This window comes from Euleptes europaea, chromosome 12 (assembly GCF_029931775.1).
Source record: "Euleptes europaea isolate rEulEur1 chromosome 12, rEulEur1.hap1, whole genome shotgun sequence".
Lineage (NCBI taxonomy): Eukaryota > Metazoa > Chordata > Lepidosauria > Squamata > Sphaerodactylidae > Euleptes > Euleptes europaea.
Window position 1 is genome coordinate 17,693,911 of NC_079323.1, and position 20,225 is coordinate 17,714,135.

Here is a 20,225-nt window from a genome sequence, read left to right on the forward strand (position 1 = left end):
TGTATCAAATTTGTACTGCAGAACATTTTTTGCAACATAGCTGTTTAATCGTCACCATTGGAGTTGAAAATGAACTCTTAGTTAACAGACTGTATAGTCAAATCTGCACAAGAAATTGTTAATTCAATTCCCATATACACACTCTTAACAATCAGTTGTGGTAGGTGCCATAGGGCACATCTTGTGGAAGCCAGAGTGCCGGAGATACATATCTTTCCAACAAAGAAATGGTCGTAGTCAGGCCTCTTGCAGACTTCCTCAAAGGCTGTTCCTCAAATATCTGTTTCAGAGTTGCATGAACAAATGCATGCTATTGCTTCGCTTGATGTAAACATAACAGCACAGCTCATTAACAGAGCTGCTCTGAGCCCAGACTAGGTTGGGGAGTGCAGGGTAGAAATTTAATAAATTATATAAATAACAGTTGAATCTGGCAGAAGTTGGCATGACTAGCAGTGACAGTCCAAGGTATCTCGCCAAAAGGGGACTGGAGGGAGATGGGGGGTGGACTTCTTACTTTTAGCGATGACTCCATTGGCTCCTGTCTTTAGAAGGGTATGAGGCATTTTAGAAGAGTGTATTTTCTATTATGCACAACCTCCCTGCCCTCCCCCCCCCCGTAATTTAAGCGCTGGCTCCCCACGTGGCTGGTGGTACATTACTGTCATGTCCAAAGTTGTCTGTTGCACGGGGAAGTTGTGCAGGCTCTATGAATGAACGAATTGTTTTATTTGCATTTAGCCATAGGCCATTACAAACATGTCAAAGATACCCCAGATACATAATAAAGGAAATATAAGGTTAATAAAATTCTGGATTGATGATAAATATAATAAAACTATGCTAAAATATATATAATAAAACTATGCTAAAATCATTGCATTCAGAGAAATAATAACTAAAAATTGTGGTGGTGTCCTAATTGGCCAATGGGACCTAGCAACCATTAAAATCAACCCGAAGGTTCAGCTCTCTTAGCAACAATATTGGACCTTATTTTCTTTGCCGCCAGAGCATACAGTGAAGCCCCATAAGAAACAAACCCATCGGTGTCTTTTTAACAAAAATACTAATTTCTCAGCACTAGGACAACCCAGCAAGAAATTTAGCCCTGGGTTCCAGGCTCTATGAATTTGCCTTGGTGAGCTCCCTTAGAAATGCAGCTGTCTTGTGACGCCAGCGTAATGTGGAAGTGTGAAAGATCATTCTTTTGGCTGTGTTAAATCACTGTGTCCGTACTTGGCTGGTATAGGCATGATGCATTTGCCACCTTACACTCTGGCACCTGGTTGGCACTGTTCTCATTGTATTACTGCTTTGGTTAGTTGTAGATTATGCTTCGAAATAACTGTAGGCAGCCCTGTATGTGAGACGGTAAGTGATATGTCAGGACTGCAACGTCGTTCTGTGAAACTAACGGTATCAAAATGTATCTGCTTTCCTGAGTGCAATGATCAAGGAACCCCAGATCCTGATGTATTATACATTGCAACCTGTTTTTGTGACAATCTCACACCTTTGCTTTCTCTAATCTTCCTTTTAATTTCCTTCAGAGATCAAAAATAGCAGTGTACGAAAAGATGTGGACATACATGAGCACAACAGACCCGTCAGTGTTTGCTAGGACTACGGCTGAGGGAGTTGCTCGTGTCCGCAAATCCAAGGGCAAGTTTGCCTTCCTCCTGGAGTCCACCATGAATGAATACATTGAGCAACGAAAGCCATGTGACACCATGAAAGTGGGAGGAAATCTGGATTCGAAAGGCTATGGCGTAGCCACACCAAAGGGTTCTCCATTAAGGTGGGTGGAATAGTATAACAATATAACATGTGTTGTTATAGTATTCCACCTTCCCTGATGCCCCTGATCTAGTTCTTTTTGTGTTGTTCTGTGGACATGGTATGTTCTTTTTTTTCTTTTTCCATTTCATATTCTTGATCGACAAAGGTAACTGTTGCTGATAACCACGTCCATTGAATAGCAATTATTGATGTATATCTATCAAGGCCATATAAAAAGCAAACTCGTTGAACACTGCTTCTAAGTTTTTCCTAAGATATTCATACTCATCAGCTTTTTTATTTTCCCCAAATCCATAGTTTTGTTAACTTATTCTTCCATATTTTTGGCCATTGTTTCAATTCAGTTGTGACAATGGCCAAATACCAAATAAAAATCTCTTGGCCCTACCTTTATTGCATCAAGACAGCATTATGAAGCCCTCCCCCCAATAGCTTTTACATTGCTAACAATGCATTCTTGAAGGAGGGGGCAAGCTCCATAGGAGCCGGCGTGGCCCTGCGCTGGTGTCCATGCCACTTTACCATGGTGTAAAGTGGCACGAACGCCGGCGCAAGGGCAAACATGCCGGCGCCAGGGAGCCACACAGCTGCGCAGGTTTGCCACACCAGCAGGGAATACCACACCCACAAAGGAGCGTGTTCTTGGTATATTCCTAGGGGCGGAGCTGACGTTAGTGCAGCTGTCCTCAACAGGGCCAAGGCTTTTTTGGCCCTGGCCCCAGCCTGGTGGAATAGTCTTTCTGGTAACATCAAGGCCCTGCCGGATCTTAAGGAGTTCCGCAGGGCCTGTAAAACGGAGCTATTCTACCAGGCCTATAACTGAGGACAGCAGCAAGAAGAAGATCCATTTTTACTGGCCTCCCCATCCTGCACCCCACTCTTGAAATCTGTGGGGGGCTGATCTGCTGACACTTATCTGCTGTGGCACCTAGGTATAGTTATGGCCATCTGATTAGGATTTTAATGGTTTTAATGTTTATGGTTTTAAGGAAGTATATTGGATATTTATGTTTTTAATTGTTGTTACCCACCCTGAGCCTGGTTTGCTGGGGATGAGGGCGGGTTATAAATTTGAAAATATAAATAAATAAATTAAATAAATAGTCAGCTTTCAGACCCCTTTTGCCTCGGGAATGCCCCTTCTCGCTGCGGTGTTGCCCTGGCGTAGCCCTGTGTAATTCCATGGAGGAGTTACACCGGTTTTTTTAATATATATATTTATTTTGCAGCTAGGAAGCTTCTGAGGAGGCGGCATGGCTGTGCCACTCCCTGCTGCTGTGTATTTCCCCTCCCCGCAAGAATGGGCTGCCCAGCTTCTTTTTATTAATTTTTTTAAAAAGTAAAATTGTATTTTATCCATATATCCATATTACATCACGACGACTTTCTTAGTTCAGGTGACACACAAGACCGTTGTTTGATTAAATCAGCAATGATTGGTATGATCATCAAAATGTAGGCAGTCAGCTATAGTCAGTTAGGCTGGGCCACCCTAGATCTGAAACTGTGGTATGAAGTTTGTTTATTAACAAGAGTTAAAAAGAGGTAGTCTTAACTATGGTTTTGACGCACATGTGCAGATATCCTGGCTTGTTCCCTGGCACTGCCCTTGTCATAGTGTCATAGTGTAGGCCAGGATATCAGCGATACCTCTCTGTAGGCAAGGCAAGGGGAAGAGTGTAGGAGATGAAACCAGCATTGGAATTGGTGCGGAAATCATGTCCAAGACTTCCACTTGTGGTTTAAGAACAGAGAGACTTGCTTACAGCCAACTCAACCATTGTATTGGAGATTGTACGCATTCTCCTAAAGAGACGTGAGAAGCGGATCTGATGAGTTTGTTTTGTAGGTTATTGATCCTACAGCCCTCAACATTGTAGCCTTCACCAAAGCAGAAAAGCACTTATTGTGGCTGTTGGTGAGGGCAACTTACCGTGATACTGTAGGTACCTCTTAAAAAGTAATCTCCAGCATACACTGGTTTGGAACAGTGAGGGAGAAAAAAAATTCCTCATGAAAATCTCCAAAAATAGCCAACAAGGTGAAAGACTGGTACAGGGAGGGGGAAATGGGAAGGGGGAAACTGAGGGAAATTTTACAATGCTTTCCCATGGAGAATGGGGGCAACCACTTTGGGGGTCCATTAAATTGGACCCCCTGTCCCAAACTTTACCAAACATCAGGGTTTATGCAAGGAGAGTCCCTTGCAGCTACCCTGAAAAATTGGTAACTCTACCTCAAAAAATGCACCCCCAGAGTTCCTCCAAAAAACTTCCCATATACTATAATGGACCTGAATCTTTTCAGGAAACCCAGAAATAAAGCTGAAATATCCATTTACCACCATGGGTATTTGGCTTATTTCAGGATTCCTGAAAGAAATTGGGTCCAATAAACCTGAACCAGAAATTTACCAAATTTGTTTTTGCACAGCCCTATTTGACACACACACACACACAAAAAAAAAAAAATTAGTGGAAAACATCTGGGAAAAAACATCATTATGTTGAATGTTTCCCTTTCGTGCTCCACTTTATTGGCCACTACTTAATGGTGGGGGTCAGGAAACGTTGAATGTGATGACATCATGTGTCTTATTTCACTAAACATGACTAGGAGATTCAAGGAGCAGATGTAGTAAGCAAGGAGATTAGGCACTGGTTCTGGCGATGGTCTCATTAAACTAGTACAGAGATTGCCGTGCAAGATAAACGACCCACAGTGCAATCCTAAGCAGAGTGACACCGTAACTACGTCCATCAAAATCAATGGGTTTTGAAGGGTGCAACTCTATTTAGTATTGTTCTTCAACTATCAGTGGTCACTACCATTGATAGAATCAATAATTCAGTGTAGGCTTCTTTTCATGTTTATCATTTGGCTCATGAAGATGAAATCTTTTCGTTATGGAGATCACATATTTCATGCTGCTCATAGTTTTGCTTATTACACATGAGTAGGGCAATGGCTTTCTCTCTGAATTCTTTGGTTTCCTTTTATTTGCAGTTTCCATAGCTTTCTGGTGTTCTACAGGTACTTAGCAGCTAATTTTGAGCATGCATTCCAGCTTCTAGAGTCATGTTGTGGCTCATCCTTATCAGCAGAGATGGGAAAGCAGTAGAGAGTACTTGGTGTGCTTTTGCTTTGGACCAGTCTTGCAGGGTCACATTGTACACCAAGTGTTCTTTCACCATTCCTTTTTTGCTGATAACCAAAAGTGTGGCAAGAATGAGACATTAATGACAGCAGGTTCATAGTGAAAGCCCTGGGCTGCTGTCAGAATGGCACTGTGAATCCTCCCACTCCGGCCTAAGGAGACGTCCTCTGACATAAGCAGCTCATACACTGCAGAAAGAGTCTCTTAACCTGGAGTCTCCTTAGGCTGGAGAAACTTCCTCCGTCCTGAGGTAGGACGCATGACACTGCTTGCAAGGAACTGGTATCTCTGTGTTGCCTCGTCCACAACTATGCTGGGAAGGAAGTACAGTATGTAAGATGTCAAGGTAAGCAAACTCTTGGGAAAGTGGCATAGTGACAATCATTGCAATTTCTCAGGAATAGGCTCGTTAATGCAATATTTGGGCTACTTGATGAAGCGCAACCCTTTTACCACACTGGACTGTATCCTACTATCTGTTCTGATGACAGACGCGCTCTCCCATCATTGAAGGCAGAGAGGCAGTTTTCACAGATTCAGAGGGATCAGTGGGCTGCAGTGGAAAGGGGAATGAGAATCCTGCTGCCAGAGGATACAAGCCACTAGATGATGATGATGATTAGCAAAACCACTGTGGTCATGGCCAGTCTGGTTTCATACAAAAACAAAGTACAGTAGTACAAGAAGGTATATCAAAATGGAGGTGCCTTCTAAACTGCAAATTGAAAACACCACCTGGACCTACAATATGAACAAAGCTGTGGGGGACCTGCAAGTACTTGTGAGGGAGCATCTCATTTCTCCTTCCCTCGCTATTGCCTTCTTCCCTTCCCTGAAAGCCCCTATAGTTTTCCCCATGTCCTGCTTCTTTCTGTCCTTCCCACTCACCAGCTAACCTACTTTTATCTGCTCCCCATCTTCTTCAGTTTTATCTCCTTCCCTCCCCTTGTCAGCTTTCCTCCAGGAAAACTCTAGGCAGTTATTCAGAGCCAGCCACCAAGCCGGGCACTGTTGTGTCATGTTTGGGATGACTCTGGTCAAGCCTGACTCAGATAGAATCATAGAATAGAATCATAGAGTTGGAAGGGACCACCAGGGCCATCAAGTCCAACCCCCTGCACAATGCAGGAAATTCACAACTACCTCCCCCCTTCACACTCTAGTGACCAGAAGATGGCCAAGATGCCCTCCCTCTCATCATCTGCCTAAGGTCACAGAATCAGCATTGCTGACAGATGGCCATCTAACCTCTTCTTAAAAACCTCCAGGGAAGGAGAGCTTACCACCTCCCGAGGAAGCCTGAGGAACCGCTCTAACTATTAGAAAATTCTTCCTAATGTCTAGATGGAAACTCTTTTGATTTAATTTCAACCTGTTGGTTCTGGTCCGACCTTCTTGAGCAACAGAAAACAACTCGGCACCCTCCTCTATATGACAGCCCTTCAAGTACTTGAACATGGTTATCATATCCCCTCTCAGTCTTCTCCTCTTCAGGCTAAACATACCCAGCTCCTTCAACCTTTCCTCATAGGACTTGGTCTCCATATAGGCATTTACTTTAAAAAAACTGCAGAGGGCATTCTTTTCTTAAAGGTACAGGTGCTGCTTCTATTGTTTGGGGGAGCTTTAACCCTTCATTTTTTATTTTTAGATTTCACATTTTTCTGAAAACCTGGTTTTTTTCTTAGATTTGTGGAAATATATTTTTTGTCTGTTCATGGCTCCAGTCTCCAGATTTAACTATCCATAGACGAGGACAAATTGAAAATTAGCTGTATTGATGATGTGACAAGCATACAATTATAAACAATATTCAATGTACCAATAATGAGCATGTAAATACACAGTAAAATAAACTTTATATATATGTCAAAAAGGAGTTAACACAAACACACTGCAGATTGTCAAAATAGATCTAACCGATTTTATGAATGAGGGAAAACCTGAGGACACACAACTGAAGCCCCCCCCCCTCAAACCAGGGAGAGAGAGATGCGAGCAGGCACACACACCCCTGGCAGAACGGGCGAAACCCCCCCTCTCAAACCAGTACAGCTCGGCCCCAAACGGGAAAAAAACCAAGGAGGAGGAGGCGCGGCCCGGGTGCCGAGCGGAGAGAGACTCGCTAGCCACCGCACAGACTCAAGTTTACACTTTAAAACTTTAAAAGCAGAACACACACTCCCGCAGAGGTGAGCAGGCACACACCCCTCGGCAGGACGGGTGAAAGCCCCCTTTGGCTTCCCCCCCCACCCACAGAAACTGCCCCCACACACAGAGAGACTCTGTTTTGCCCCCCCACACACACACACACAGGAGAAAAGGTATAGAGAAAAAAAACCAAAATCAAACTGTGAATGTCTTCCAGCAGGAGCACGGAGGAGAAGTAAATCTTAGGCACACACCCCTTGGCAGAATGGGCAAAAGCCCCTTGGCTTCCCCCACACCCACAGAAACTGCTCCCCCACACACACAGAAACTGCTTCCCCCCCCCACACACACACACACAGGAAAAATTATAGAGAAAAGCCCCAAAATGGGTCTTACTGTGGATGTCTTCTCAGGAGTAATCCAATACGATTCCATTTATGCACGGGAGGTTTTGCCTTGGATTTGCCGCTCTCTAGATGCACAGGATCGCAGTGGTTGGATGGGGGGGACTGCATATCTCGGGACCCCCTGCCCCAATCGTCACCAAACTTGGGGTTTTTTGCAAGAACACCCCCAAGCTTCACCCCCTGAAGCTATACTGAAATTTTGGGACCTCTACCTTCAAAGATGCTCCCCCCAGAGCCGTGGAAAGCCGTGAATGTGCACATGCACCCCCCCATGGGGATCTCTCTTACACACAAACAGACACTCTCTCTTTCTCTCTCCGGGCCGCGCAGCAGCTGGGCTCACGCACTCAACCGTGACTGATTGGCCAGAAGAAGACCCAGCTGGGCCACTGATTGGCCGCGGGAGAATGCTGCTTACTAACTGACGATTATGCTGCTGATTTGGAGCCCCCGAATTTGCCGAATTTATTCGGCAATCACCCTGAACTCGCTGAATTTGGCTCGTCGTTTTCCAACTTTTTTTTTAATTCGGTTCCATCCGAATTTCCATCGGGGGAAATTCGGCTGTTTTTTGGTTCGGGACGAACCGAATCGACAGCCCTACTTGCAAATTGAGGGCTGTGGCTTCCTTTATTGAGTCAGTCCATCTCTTGTTGGGTCTTCCTCTTTTCCTGCTGCCCTCAACTTTTCCCAGCATGACTGTCTTTTCCAGTGACTCTTGTCTCATGATGTGACCAAAATACGATAGCCTCAGTTTAGTCATTTTAGCTTCTAGGGTCAGATCAGGCTTGATTTGATTTTTGATATACCTTATGGTATCTGTGTACTTTGTTTCTGTATTCTTTGAGGGTATTCCTATTTGTTTTCTCAGTCTTGTTCGGTGGCTTCTATATTGACCACTTCTTTAACTATAATTTATTGATCTGTGATGATCATGCCTGGAGTGTTGTTAAGTTTCTTTAGCCAATCCTGATTTATTTGGGTTGCTACGATAACTTTATAACTGGTTCAGCAGTCTCAAGAAACACTTTGAAATGATATTGTTGTTGCTGTTAGCTTATATTTGGCCTCCTAATTCAGTTTCATGGATGAATTCCACCTATAGCCATTAGCATCAGAAGCAGCAATAGCATCAAATCCCTTAAAAGGAGGGAGTATGGTGAACTCATCACAGTTTGGGCAGCTGAAAAAGGAATGATGGCATCAAATGAGGGTGCATACGTTTTTGCCTAATTCTAATTACTCTAGGTCCTCGGAAGGTAAGTATGAGAACCATTCTTGATAATGGCCCATGTAAGTATATGTGCTTTGAATGTTACAATGGTAAAGGAAGGCAAGGAAACAAATGGTGCAAAGGGAACCAATTCTTTAATAAGTTTATTGCTTTATTTCATGCATGGGGATGTTAATAAGTAGAATCTGAAAGAAACTACACAAAACATTGTATTGGGGTCATAAAACATTTAAAAGAATTGGTTCCCTTTGCACCATTTGTTTCCTCGCCTTCGATTTGCCTTGGTATGGCCCCCTTTTTCTACAGTAGTAAAGGGCCAAGATTTTCGTTGTCATATTATGGGTTGGATCTTGTAAAGTGTGAGCATTTTGTGCTTGTTGGAGTAGCTCCCTAACCCCCCCCTCCAGAAATCAGTACTGAGGGCAGGAGAAGACGTGGACAAAATGCCACAATACATGGAAGGATGGCATTGGAGAGGGGTGGTATAGGGCAAAAATTTCCTTCCTCCTTTTCCTTTGTCAACGGCAAGTTTTCTCCACCATCCTCCTTCCCTGATGGAAGAAGGAGTTGTGGAGCAATCTTGGTCTGTTCCTCCTCTTCGCTGCAGCCATCTCCCCACAATGTCTTGTGACTTTTGGTCGGCGATCTTTCCGTAGTGCCCAGAATCGGTTGCTGGGGGAAAAGCAAAGAAAGACCTGCCTCTGCAAGTGCCTTGCCCTTGTGCCCTGAATGGGATCCACCCATTCTTCCCAGGGTCGCACTGTTGGTTTCACAGCTCAGACCCAAAACGGCATCACAATTTGTGCTTGTGCAATGGCCCACGGCTGATTTAGCCCCACAGTAGGTTTCCCATCCAAAAGCAAGGGACATTTCTCTAAGCAGTATAATGCGTGTCTGCATTCTGGTTGCACAACATGGGCATATCGTTGTCTAGAACAGATTGCTCATATGGCCTTTTTCTGTGGATCTATGATCATCGCAAACCTGCTGCCCATTTGGGACACTTACATTGCAATTGCAAAGGCTTGGGCTTGAGTCCAAAGCAGCATGAGTGAAGTTCAGCACAAGGAACTGAACTTGGCAGCTTCCTTACTCTTGCTGTACCCCCCCCCAATGCTGCCCCCAATGGTCAGGGGAACCCCAGTGTTGAGGGCAGTGTTGGGGGATTTGCAGTGTGAGAGTGAAATTGACAAAAAGGAACTCTTCTGCCAGCAGAAAACGCATTAAGATCCACGTTGTAGGTTTTGCATTAGGAGCAGGAAAATCACAACCATTTTTCAGCATCCTTAATCCCTTCCAGGGCAAACCAGAAGTGGGTGCAAATGCACTTTGGCCATTGCTAGACAATGACAAAGAATCCCTTGTCTCTACCTCCCTTTGTACTCTAATTTGAAGAAGAAAAGGAAAAGATCAGCTTCATTGTATTGGATGACACAAGATTTGCACGAAGGAAGTCATGACTAAAAGATCCTGAAACACTTCAATCCAGTTAGAAAATGACAGTTACGCTGTGTATCACTTCTAATTTGACTAATGTATGTGCAGTGAAGAGCCTTTCTTTTAAAAGGGATTTTGATATTTGTTTGAGAGGGCAAATATTTCTGAGCAGCTGTCATTCTCTTGGTGGCATGCAGCAACACTTCTCAGTAAGACTTCAAAGCATGCCACCTGAAATATATTTTGTTCCAGGATGCTGAGGCTTTCATGTTCTTCCCGGCACTTTGCTGCCAGCCTTTAGGGAATATCCATAATTCAACAAAGCATCTTTTAGCAGGGACTGGGAAGCTCTCAGAATAGTTTCATAGGTGCAGCTTGTTAGGGAAGGCTGGTCTTCTTCATCTGTTATGCTCCTTGCTTATTTCTTGTTCTTATTTTCAAAGAACAAAAGCCCCTGCTCAGCTCAGCACAGGGCCTGCTCCGTGCCTACCACTACTTTCATACCCAGGAGGAAAAGAAAAGAGACAATCTGGTAGACTTAACTGTGCAGCTAGTTCATCAGAAGGTCCAAAAAGATTTCTCATCTTGAATAAACAGGGTATAAATTAGGCCAGAATGGGCTTCTTTTGCTTGTGCCAATAACCTCCAGGTAGGATTGCCCACCACCAGGTACTTAATCAAGAAAGGCTACAAGTGCTTAAACAGGAAGGTAGAATTCAAACACAGCACAAGAACAAAAAGCCAATCTATGGCACATAAATACCAAAACTGGAAATTGCTAATAGAAGTGTATTCTCAAAACAAACAACAGGTAAACAACCACAGTTGACAAAAAATCAGGTGCAAGTCCAACAGGTCAAGTATCACAATATGCATGAAATGCAAGGCATCTGAAAGTTCAAAAGCAACGGAGTGATAAAGATGCAATGGGCTTCCAGTAAATTCCCATTTCATAACGATTTTTTCAAGCTTCCAAGTCTTCCGTATGCTTGAGAGTCCATTTATGAAGCAAAGGAATATACCTTCCTTGTAATCACAGACGGCCCCCCCACGGGGATCTCTCTCACACAAACAGACACTCTCTTTTTCTCCCCGGGCTGCGCAGCAGCTGGGCTCACACACTCAACCGCGACTGATTGGCCAGAAGAAGACCCGGCTTTTAAGTTAGCTGGTCGAACGCAAGGGGGTTTCATAACTAATCCATTTGGGAAACCACAACCATAACATGTTGTCATGCACAGTTCCTTTGAGGAGTGACACATTCCAAGGCATTGCTACCAGGTTTGTTTTCCTTAGGGAAAGAGAGCCTCAGGATGCTGCCGCACAGGGATGATTCCCTGTTATGGACTCATTGCCACTGCTAATGCAAACTGTCTCAAGAAATAACAAACAGCACGTAGCTCAAAGTCTAAATATTTACAACATACAGCACAGACAAGGAAGACTAATCTAACCCTATCACTAACTGTTCAAAAACATGGTACATATCACACAATACAAACAAACAACAACAAAGTACATACAAAAATATTCACACCCCTTCCCTATTGTCCATAACAAAAAGCTTGTGAATGATCAGAGACCGTTTCAAGCAGTACAGACCTAGATGATGTGCAAGCAGACTCGTCCGTTGCCACCCTAGCACTTCGAAAACTCCATCTTGTAACGCTTGTATACTTGCTTAGTTGGTGAGGGAGTCCGACGGCATCCTGGAACAATCTCACAGGGGTAATAAACCAACTGAAAGCACTGTTGTAAAAATTGTAGGAACGTGTATCCTAGGTGGTTGACACGTTTCACCAGAAAGGCTTCTTCAGCCTATAATCCTTAATACGACTGCAAAAGGTTCTTCCAACAGGTTTCCCAAAAAGTTATGGACTCATTGCCACTGCTAATGCAGAGGCATTCACAGCTGCAACAGTGTGTGCCACACTGGCTGTTTGTCACCTTGCAGGAGGGAGCTGGGATCCAACTCTCCAAAAATGTCAGATGAACACTCAGTCCAGAACGATGGGGAAAGCTCAAGAGGTACACTTAGGTAAGCCATCACTGCTTTAAAAGGAAGTGCTAGTCCAAACTTCAGCAGCACCTCTCTCTACCTGAGCAATAACAGCAGGCACCTCATGCTTTGTGCATATGTACCTAGGACACTTCCTTACACTGAATCAAGCCATCGGTCCATGAAGGTCAGTATTGTCTATTCAGACTGGCAGCAGCTCTCCAGAATCCAATGTGGAGTTCTTTCATATCATTTACTACCTGATCCTGAACTGGAGACACCAGGAATTAAACCTAGGACCTTCTGCATGCCAAGCAGATGCTCTACCACTGAGCCACAGCCCTAGGGCTGCCAACCTCCAGGTTGTGGATGGAGATATCCCACTATTACATCTGATCTCCAGCTAATCAAAATCAGTTTGCCTGAAGAAAATGGCCACTTTGGAAGGTGGACTCTGAGGGATTATACCCCACAGAAGTCCCTCCCATCCCCAAACCCCACCCTCCTCAGGCTCCACCCCCAAAATCTCCAGGTATTTCCCAACCTGGAGCTGGCAACCCTACACAGCCCCCTTTTCCCAGGTACCTCGGGGATAAATTTATCAGGGATAAATTTTTGTCCTTGTCTGCCAGCCAATATCTCTCCCCCCCTCCAGTAAGCTCCACACTATCCAAGCAGTCTCAGGAGCCCTGTTGATAAGGAACAGGGAACGCACATACAATCCATGTAAAATGTATATTTGTGTGTGTGTTTTTATATATATGCATTGAATATTTCCTACATTGTATTGCACTGGAAGGGAAAGGCTCATGCTCTTTTCCCCTGACATCAAAGTGGCTATTTGCCTGTTCCAGCGAAAACGGGGGTAACTTCATATTTTCCCCCAGCAGGTCAAGTAACAGTTTGGAGTGGTGGTGATAGTGGTTTGCTTTACGAAAACAGCAGAGGAAAGTTTCACAGGGTAGACGTGCTGGTCTGCAGTAGAACAGCTAGATACGAGTCCACTAGCACCTTGGAGACCAATGATATTTTCGAGGTATACATTTTTGAGAGTCACAGCGCTGACTCTCGGAAGCTAATACCCTGAAAATCTTGTTAGACTCTAAGGTGCGACTGGACTCAAATCTAGCAGAGGAAAGGTTTCCCCACCTGAGCATTGCCAACCTGTTCTGAAATACGGTTAATTTTGTACAAGCCGCCATTTTGTGACTGGCTCCACCCACTGAGCCTCCATTTTGTGCCTGGTAACTCCAGAGGCTCTATGGAAATATTCAAGTAGTTCCCAGAAACATAAAGTCTATACTGCCCTGCTCTGTTCCTAAGCCCAAACCCCAGTTTCTTTATCATATCTATTTTCTTGACGAATAAGTTGCCAACCTCCAGGTAGTGCAGGAAGAACTAATTGTAGACGGACAACATAGTGGTGTAACAAAGTGTATAATAGTGCTCAAATAAACATATAACAAACGAGGAATGATATACAAAACTCTTTCAAAGTCCAAAGTACAAAATGCTAGTTTCAGAGCAAGGAAGGAAGTTGTTCTTCATGTAGAAGTCACTTAAATAGGAAGACGATCGTTTCTATTTCTTCATCAGTTCCATTTAGTAGACGTTTTCTATATATGCACATATAAGTTCCAAAATCCAGTCCAATCTCACACTGAAGAAAAGAATACAAACTGTGTGTAACATTCAATATTGAAGTTCCAATGCAGGATACATCATTTTCAATACACAGTTGTACAGATAGTTTGAACAATTTGACTGTTCCCAACGGGATACTCCAAGTAACTGCCTCCAAGTAACAGGCAGTTACTTGGAGTATCCCATTGGGAACAGTCAAATTGTTCAAACTATCTGTACAACTGTGTATTGAAAATGATGTATCCTGTATTGGAACTTCAGTATTGAATGTTACACACAGTTTGTATTCTTTTCTCCAATGTGAGATCGGACTGGATTTTGGAACTTATATGTGCATATATAGAAAACTTAAATGGAACTGATGAAGAAATAGAAACGATTGTCTTCCTATTTAAGGGACTTCTACATGAAGAACATCTTCCTTCCTTGCTCTGAAACTAGCATTTTGTACTTTGGACTTTGAAAGAGTTTTGTATATCATTCCTCGTTTGTTATATGTTTATTTGAGCACTGTTATACACTTTGTTACACCACTATGTTGTCCGTCTACAATTAGTTCTTCCTGCACTTCCTTCCTTACCTGCGGTATTAGTGCAGTGGTGTTTATTTTGGCTGCTCAACCGCCAGGCAGTAGCTGGAGATCTCCTGGTATTGCAATCGATCTCCAGCCGATAGAGATCAGTTCCCCTGGAGAAAATGGCCACTTTGGCAATTGGACTCTATGGCATTGAATTCCTTCCCCAAACCCCGCCCTCCTCAGGCTCCACACCAAAAACCTCCCACCGGTGGCAAAAAGGGACCTTGCAAACATATTGATGACCTGCTTTACCTCTTTTTCTTCTATTTTTTTTTCAGTCAGCTTTCTGGGCCTATTTTGTGTAAATACCCAGGAAACAATGGCACCTCTCGATTCTTTCTAAGTAGCTCCCATTAAACCCTTGTGACCAAATCTGTATTTCTTGGCACTGTGGGGAGGATGGGATTCTGACCTTTTTTTAAAAAAAACGACTTGTTCTGCAAAATAATATTGAAATTACCATTGGATGAATAAGGTTAGAGCCTCACTGTAAAGCTTTCTCTCCATTTTGCAACAACAAAAGAAATCGTCTGTGTAGCAAGGGCGTTTGAAAAGCAAATAAAACACTCATTGCTGGAAATAATTGCTTTAAGGGTTGCAAAGTTACCTGTTTCCAAAGCAATAATGAATGCTTGGTAAGACTCTACAATGAAGAAGACAATCACACTATACAGCTTTGTCGCTTAGAATAAAGCATCCCTAAGGGCAGAAGAAAAAGTACATTGAGAGCTTTTATTTGGAAAAAAAAATGCCACTTTCCCACCAAATTTAGGGTCCCCTATGCAATGAACAATCAGAAACAAATTTTTAAAATACATATATAAAAGACAATTAAAAGAACTATTTACACCCATAACTAGGTAGGAGGATCAGCAAGGGAAGACCAAAGTCTTTACCCACTAGAGGGAGATAATGATAGAAGGGGACAATCTTCCTATGAAAGGAATTTCATAGTTTTGGTGTCATAACCAGGAAGCTCCTTTCTTAGGTTGCCAATCATCTAGTATCAAATGACGGGGGGAATCCAAAGATGGGCTCTGGCAACCCCACCGATCAACTGATTTCAAAGGCAATCTTTTGTAATTCATCTCAGAGCAACGTAACCTGGATGTGATCAGAGCATGGATAATAGGATCCAAAACTCTTGCTTTTCAAGGAAAGGCCACGCTTGGGCCACCAAATGAAGCCAGTGGAAGGTACTTTGTGCTGAAGAGTCCCGTGCTTGCATACATGGGTAGCAATCCTGAACTAGTCTTCCTCCCCAGCCAAAGTAACCCCCTCCTAAACAGGACTGAATGTATTATCTACCAACATCACTTTGCTGTGCTAAGATTCCGTTTATTAATTAATCCTCATCCAACACATTACCATTTCCAGATGCTTGTTCTGTATTCAATTTTGTAACTCAGCTAATGATTTGCTCTGTCCTGTGTATGAACAGAGACTTTTAAGCAGGCACAAGGGTGTGGACTTTTCCAGAATGATTTGTGATTCCCCCACCCCCGGTTTGAACAGTAGGCCTCCACACTGTGAGAATCTGCTTCTGAACATCTACTGTATTTCAAAAGCAGTTTTCCATGGGGGAAGGGAGCTGCTGTTCAGCAAACACAAGTCCAAGCCCCCTGGTTATATAGTCTTTTAAATTCTGGCTGCTGTTAATTTTTTATCATTATTATATGAAGATAAATATTCTATTTTAGCCTTGCCAAACACAGAGGAAGCCATGCAATTTGCCAAGTTCCCCACAAAGTTTTAACCGTTGGTGAAGACAACAGAAGGAATTGAGCATTAACATCTGGTTCCTGATGAGAGCTATGAAAACATACCAGACTTATGTCAGACATGTACAAGTATGACAAGTCTTGAACATGGATATAGAGGAATCGGACCCTCTTACCCTCCCAAAGGCCTCCTTTTCACATTCTGTGAAAACTGATTGTGGAAAATCACTCCGAGCAAATAGCAGAAATAATAGTATTGCCCACTTGTTGGTCCTAGCAAATTGCTCCAAGCCTTTAAAGCATTCTGAGCAGCAGTGGGAGAATTTTTTTTTAATGGACCTACGGCGTGATATAGAGTTTTCAGAAATTCCTAGAGATTCTGATTTTCTCCAGAAGTGATGTCAGTTCTCTCTAGGAATCTAAAAAACAAAAACAAAAAAAAAACCTCTATGGTTTTACCACAAAGTGTCCAGTAATTCCTAGACAGGCATGATGCCACTTCCAGGTTTTTCCCAGAAGTAATGTCTCACCCACTCTGCCCCCTGTGTCTCTGCCCTTTTGGTCTCTGACTGATTGCCAGGCTGGGCATGGCATCCTTAAAGTGACTGGCTTGTTTAAAATATGAATGTTGGTTAAGTTTGTTGGGAGAGTAATTAACACAGCAGAAGTGCACAAGCTGATCAAAGTGTAGATAAAGATTTATTCAAGAACAAACATTCTCGACAGTAAAGGGGATAGACAGAGATAGGGTCCTAGCTACATCACTAGCTAAGAAAGAGTGTGTGTGTGTGTGTGACTCTGGAACTTCTGAGAAGAAGCAGGATGCTGCCCTGGGAGTAGCAATCTGGAGACAGGCAAGGAATGACGCTTAATGGGACAGAAGGCGCTGACCTCGCTATCCTATCTAACTGTTCTCTTGCTGCCCCCTGCAGGGTCTCCTTTGTACACCAGACATTGCCTATTCCTACAGAATTCACAAAAAATGCAACTGATATTCAAACATGCTGTGATTGAACTGTTCATTGACACATGAATAAAACTTATCTTGTCTAGCTTCAACAACATGTCGATCAGCTTTGGGCCTGCATAGTTTGTACCATTCCATTGGCAGCTGCCTGCTTCTACAGGCTTTACTGAATACATTGCTTTGCATGCCGAGGGGTCATGGGATGGTCGTGTCTTGGTAAATATGTTACATTTGCAAAATCAGAGCAGCTGTTTTAATGATGATGCAGGGTGAGAGTCCTGCTGTTGTTTAAGGAGCATTAGCGCTTCTTATGAAAAGTAGCGACAGTTCCCATGAGGCGATCTAAGAAGACGCATGAGCAAATTACTCGAAATCAGGACAGTTTGCTTGCTGCCTTTGCTGTTAATGAACACTGGGTCAGTCAGCCTCGAGGGACAGAAAGGGATACCTCACAAAAGTATGTCTGTGAAACGTTAATGTTTTGAATACCCGATGAATGTGGAAACAGCAGGCAGGGAGAGGCAATGGTTCCAGGGGCAGGCAGAGAGGAAGCCCCAGGAAAATAATATGTGCATGCACAAAAAGGGTTGTTCGTTTTTGTACAAGAGACTATCATTAATTGTTCAAAGACAAGTGAACAAGTTTTCTGAGCATTGGCACAGCTGTGAACTGAAGTGGCAAGTGAACCGGCAAGGGTTTGTTTTCAAGTCTTTGGCGAAAGGCTCTATCTTTTGGTAACCTTAAAAGATTGGCATATACGGTTTTGTAAGCGGTGCCATTGGTGGCTACAAATCATGCTGGGCTCCTTGCTCTTATGAGTATACAGTGCAACACGCATAAATGACTCTGGGTTGGATCCAGCCAGTATTTTTCACTCAATCTCATCCAGCCCCCATCCTCATTACAAACAACATTCCACAAATCTTTTGGCCATGCCGGTTTCATAACTTCCAGCATAGTCTTTTTTGGTAGTCAAAGGTGACCTCCCTTTTTCACCATTAGGAAAGGTGGCTAGATCCAATAACATGACTTTTTTCATCTTTCATGTTGTTCCCTTTCTGGTCATATTTCATTGTATTGTGCAGCCCTGCTCTCTCTCTCTCTCTATCTTACAATGAGTAGTATTCACACCCACCCATACATATTTCCATCTTTTGATGTTGCTCCAAATATTTGTTTCTCCCATCAGCAATTCTAGCGAAATAATTACACAGCCTATCTGGGTGGTTCGTTTGAAAATTGTTCTTAAATAACTGTTGTCCAAGATGTCAGGACCTTTCTGCACATTGTTTACAGCAAAATTACATTTGTGACTGGAGGTACACTTAACTATGAGCTTTGGTGAATCTAAGCTGACTGACTTACCTTGTACACATACCAGTGTGTTTCTTAAAGTGTTCGTCTCATTTGCGCATTAAATTTTCACCTAAAGCATCTTAGATGTATACCTAAAAAGAACAATGGATGAATCAGCCCTCCCTGAATAGCAGTTAATTTGGTGCTTGCTTTTTCATTCATGCTGTGTTTGCATAAGAGTTTGTTAGTAATTGTATATAATATGATTCCTACACCTTAGCTCAGTATTTTAACAGTACTGAAAGCAGAAGATTCACATACTGAAGAGCAGAGCATTGCAATCCTATGAAACATACTGGATGAGATTTCAAAATTTTAGAAAGCCTTCAACACTAGAAGGTTTTCTTTCTTCCTCTCATCCAGAAATATTGCTACTGTGAAACATGGCTCCATTTAGAAAGAAAGGACAGAGGAGGTAAGATGAACATTATAATTTGAAGATATGGAGCTGCCTATTTGAGTCAAAACATTGGTCCATTTAGCTTTTTATTGTCTACTCGAGCTGGCAATAGCTTTCTGGGATCTCAAGCAAAAAAGGTTCTTTCTTACCTTCACATGCCAGGCATTTGGCATTGGAGTTCTGGTCTTAGATACGTTGTCTGAATCTATTGTTGTTACCTGCTTTGGCTTCTTATTTTGTGGGGAGGAGAGTGGCCTTATAAATGTTTTAGAATAAATAAACACACCTGGGACTTTACATAGTAACACATGAAGCTTCTTTATTCTGAATCAGATCATTGGTCCTTCAAACTCAGTTTTGCCTACCCAGACTCTGCAGAGTCTCAAGCAGAGGTCTTTCACATCACCAACAACCTGACCTTTTTAAACTGGAAATACTGGAGGTGGAACCTGGGACTTTCTGCGTGCCGAGTGGATGCTCTGCCACTGAGCCATGACCTTCGGGGAGGGGCTGTGGCTCAGTGGTAGAGCATCTGGTTGGCATGCAGAAGGTCCCAGGTTCAATCCCCGGTATCTCCAGTTAAAGGGTCCAGGCAAGGAGGTGATGTGAAAGACCTCTGCCTGAGACCCTGGAGAACCGCTGCCGGTTTGAGTAGACAATACTGACTTTGATGGACCAAGGGTCTGGTTCAGTATAAGGCAGCTTCATGTGTTCACTATGCCTACTTGCAGTCCCCAAAATGTTTTTTTAAACCCTGGAAAGAGTGAGGGCAACAAGACCAAAGAATAGGGGGAAATATGTATTGTGTCCAGAAGGCAAAGGTTAATAATACTCCCCCATTTACATGTGTGTGTGTGTTAAGTGCTGTCAAGTTGCTTCCGACTCATGGCGACCCTATGAATCAATGTCCTTCAGATTGTCCTATCTTTGACAGCCTTGCTCAGGTCTTGCAAACTGAGAGCTGTGGCTTCCTTTATAGAGTCAATACATCTCTAGCATGACCGTGTTTTCTAGTGACTCTTGCCTTCTCATAATGTGACCAAAATACGATAGCCTCAGTTTAGTCATTTATAGTAAAATCCAAAAACGGGGAAGTACTGACATCCTACCAAATGGTATGATACAAAACTTCCAATATCATGCACACACACACACACACACACACACACAATCCAGTTCCTCTATACCGAAATCCTAGTTCTGTTGCACTTCCATGTAATCCAAGGTAGAGTAGGCTGGCATGACAAAATACCAATGTATAAATTTAGCCTTGGATTGTAGGGTCAATGGGCTTAGAAGGGTGTAACTTTCATAAGGATTACACCACGAGTCTACTATAATCCCAGTGTCACTGTTGCACCCAAAAGGAAGT

The 20,225-nt window shown here is 43.1% G+C and overlaps 1 protein-coding gene across 5 annotated transcripts in view; it reads left to right on the forward strand.

Moving 5' to 3' along the window:
• The window catches only part of GRIA4 (glutamate ionotropic receptor AMPA type subunit 4), a 254,524-nt gene that overhangs the window by 204,086 nt on the left and 30,213 nt on the right, over positions 1-20,225 (forward strand). For all 5 annotated transcript variants that reach the window (XM_056858902.1, XM_056858903.1, XM_056858905.1 and 2 more), the window contains exon 13: positions 1,554-1,801. In XM_056858902.1, the coding sequence (XP_056714880.1) occupies positions 1,554-1,801 (248 nt within the window). The remainder of the gene's footprint in view (positions 1-1,553; positions 1,802-20,225) is intronic.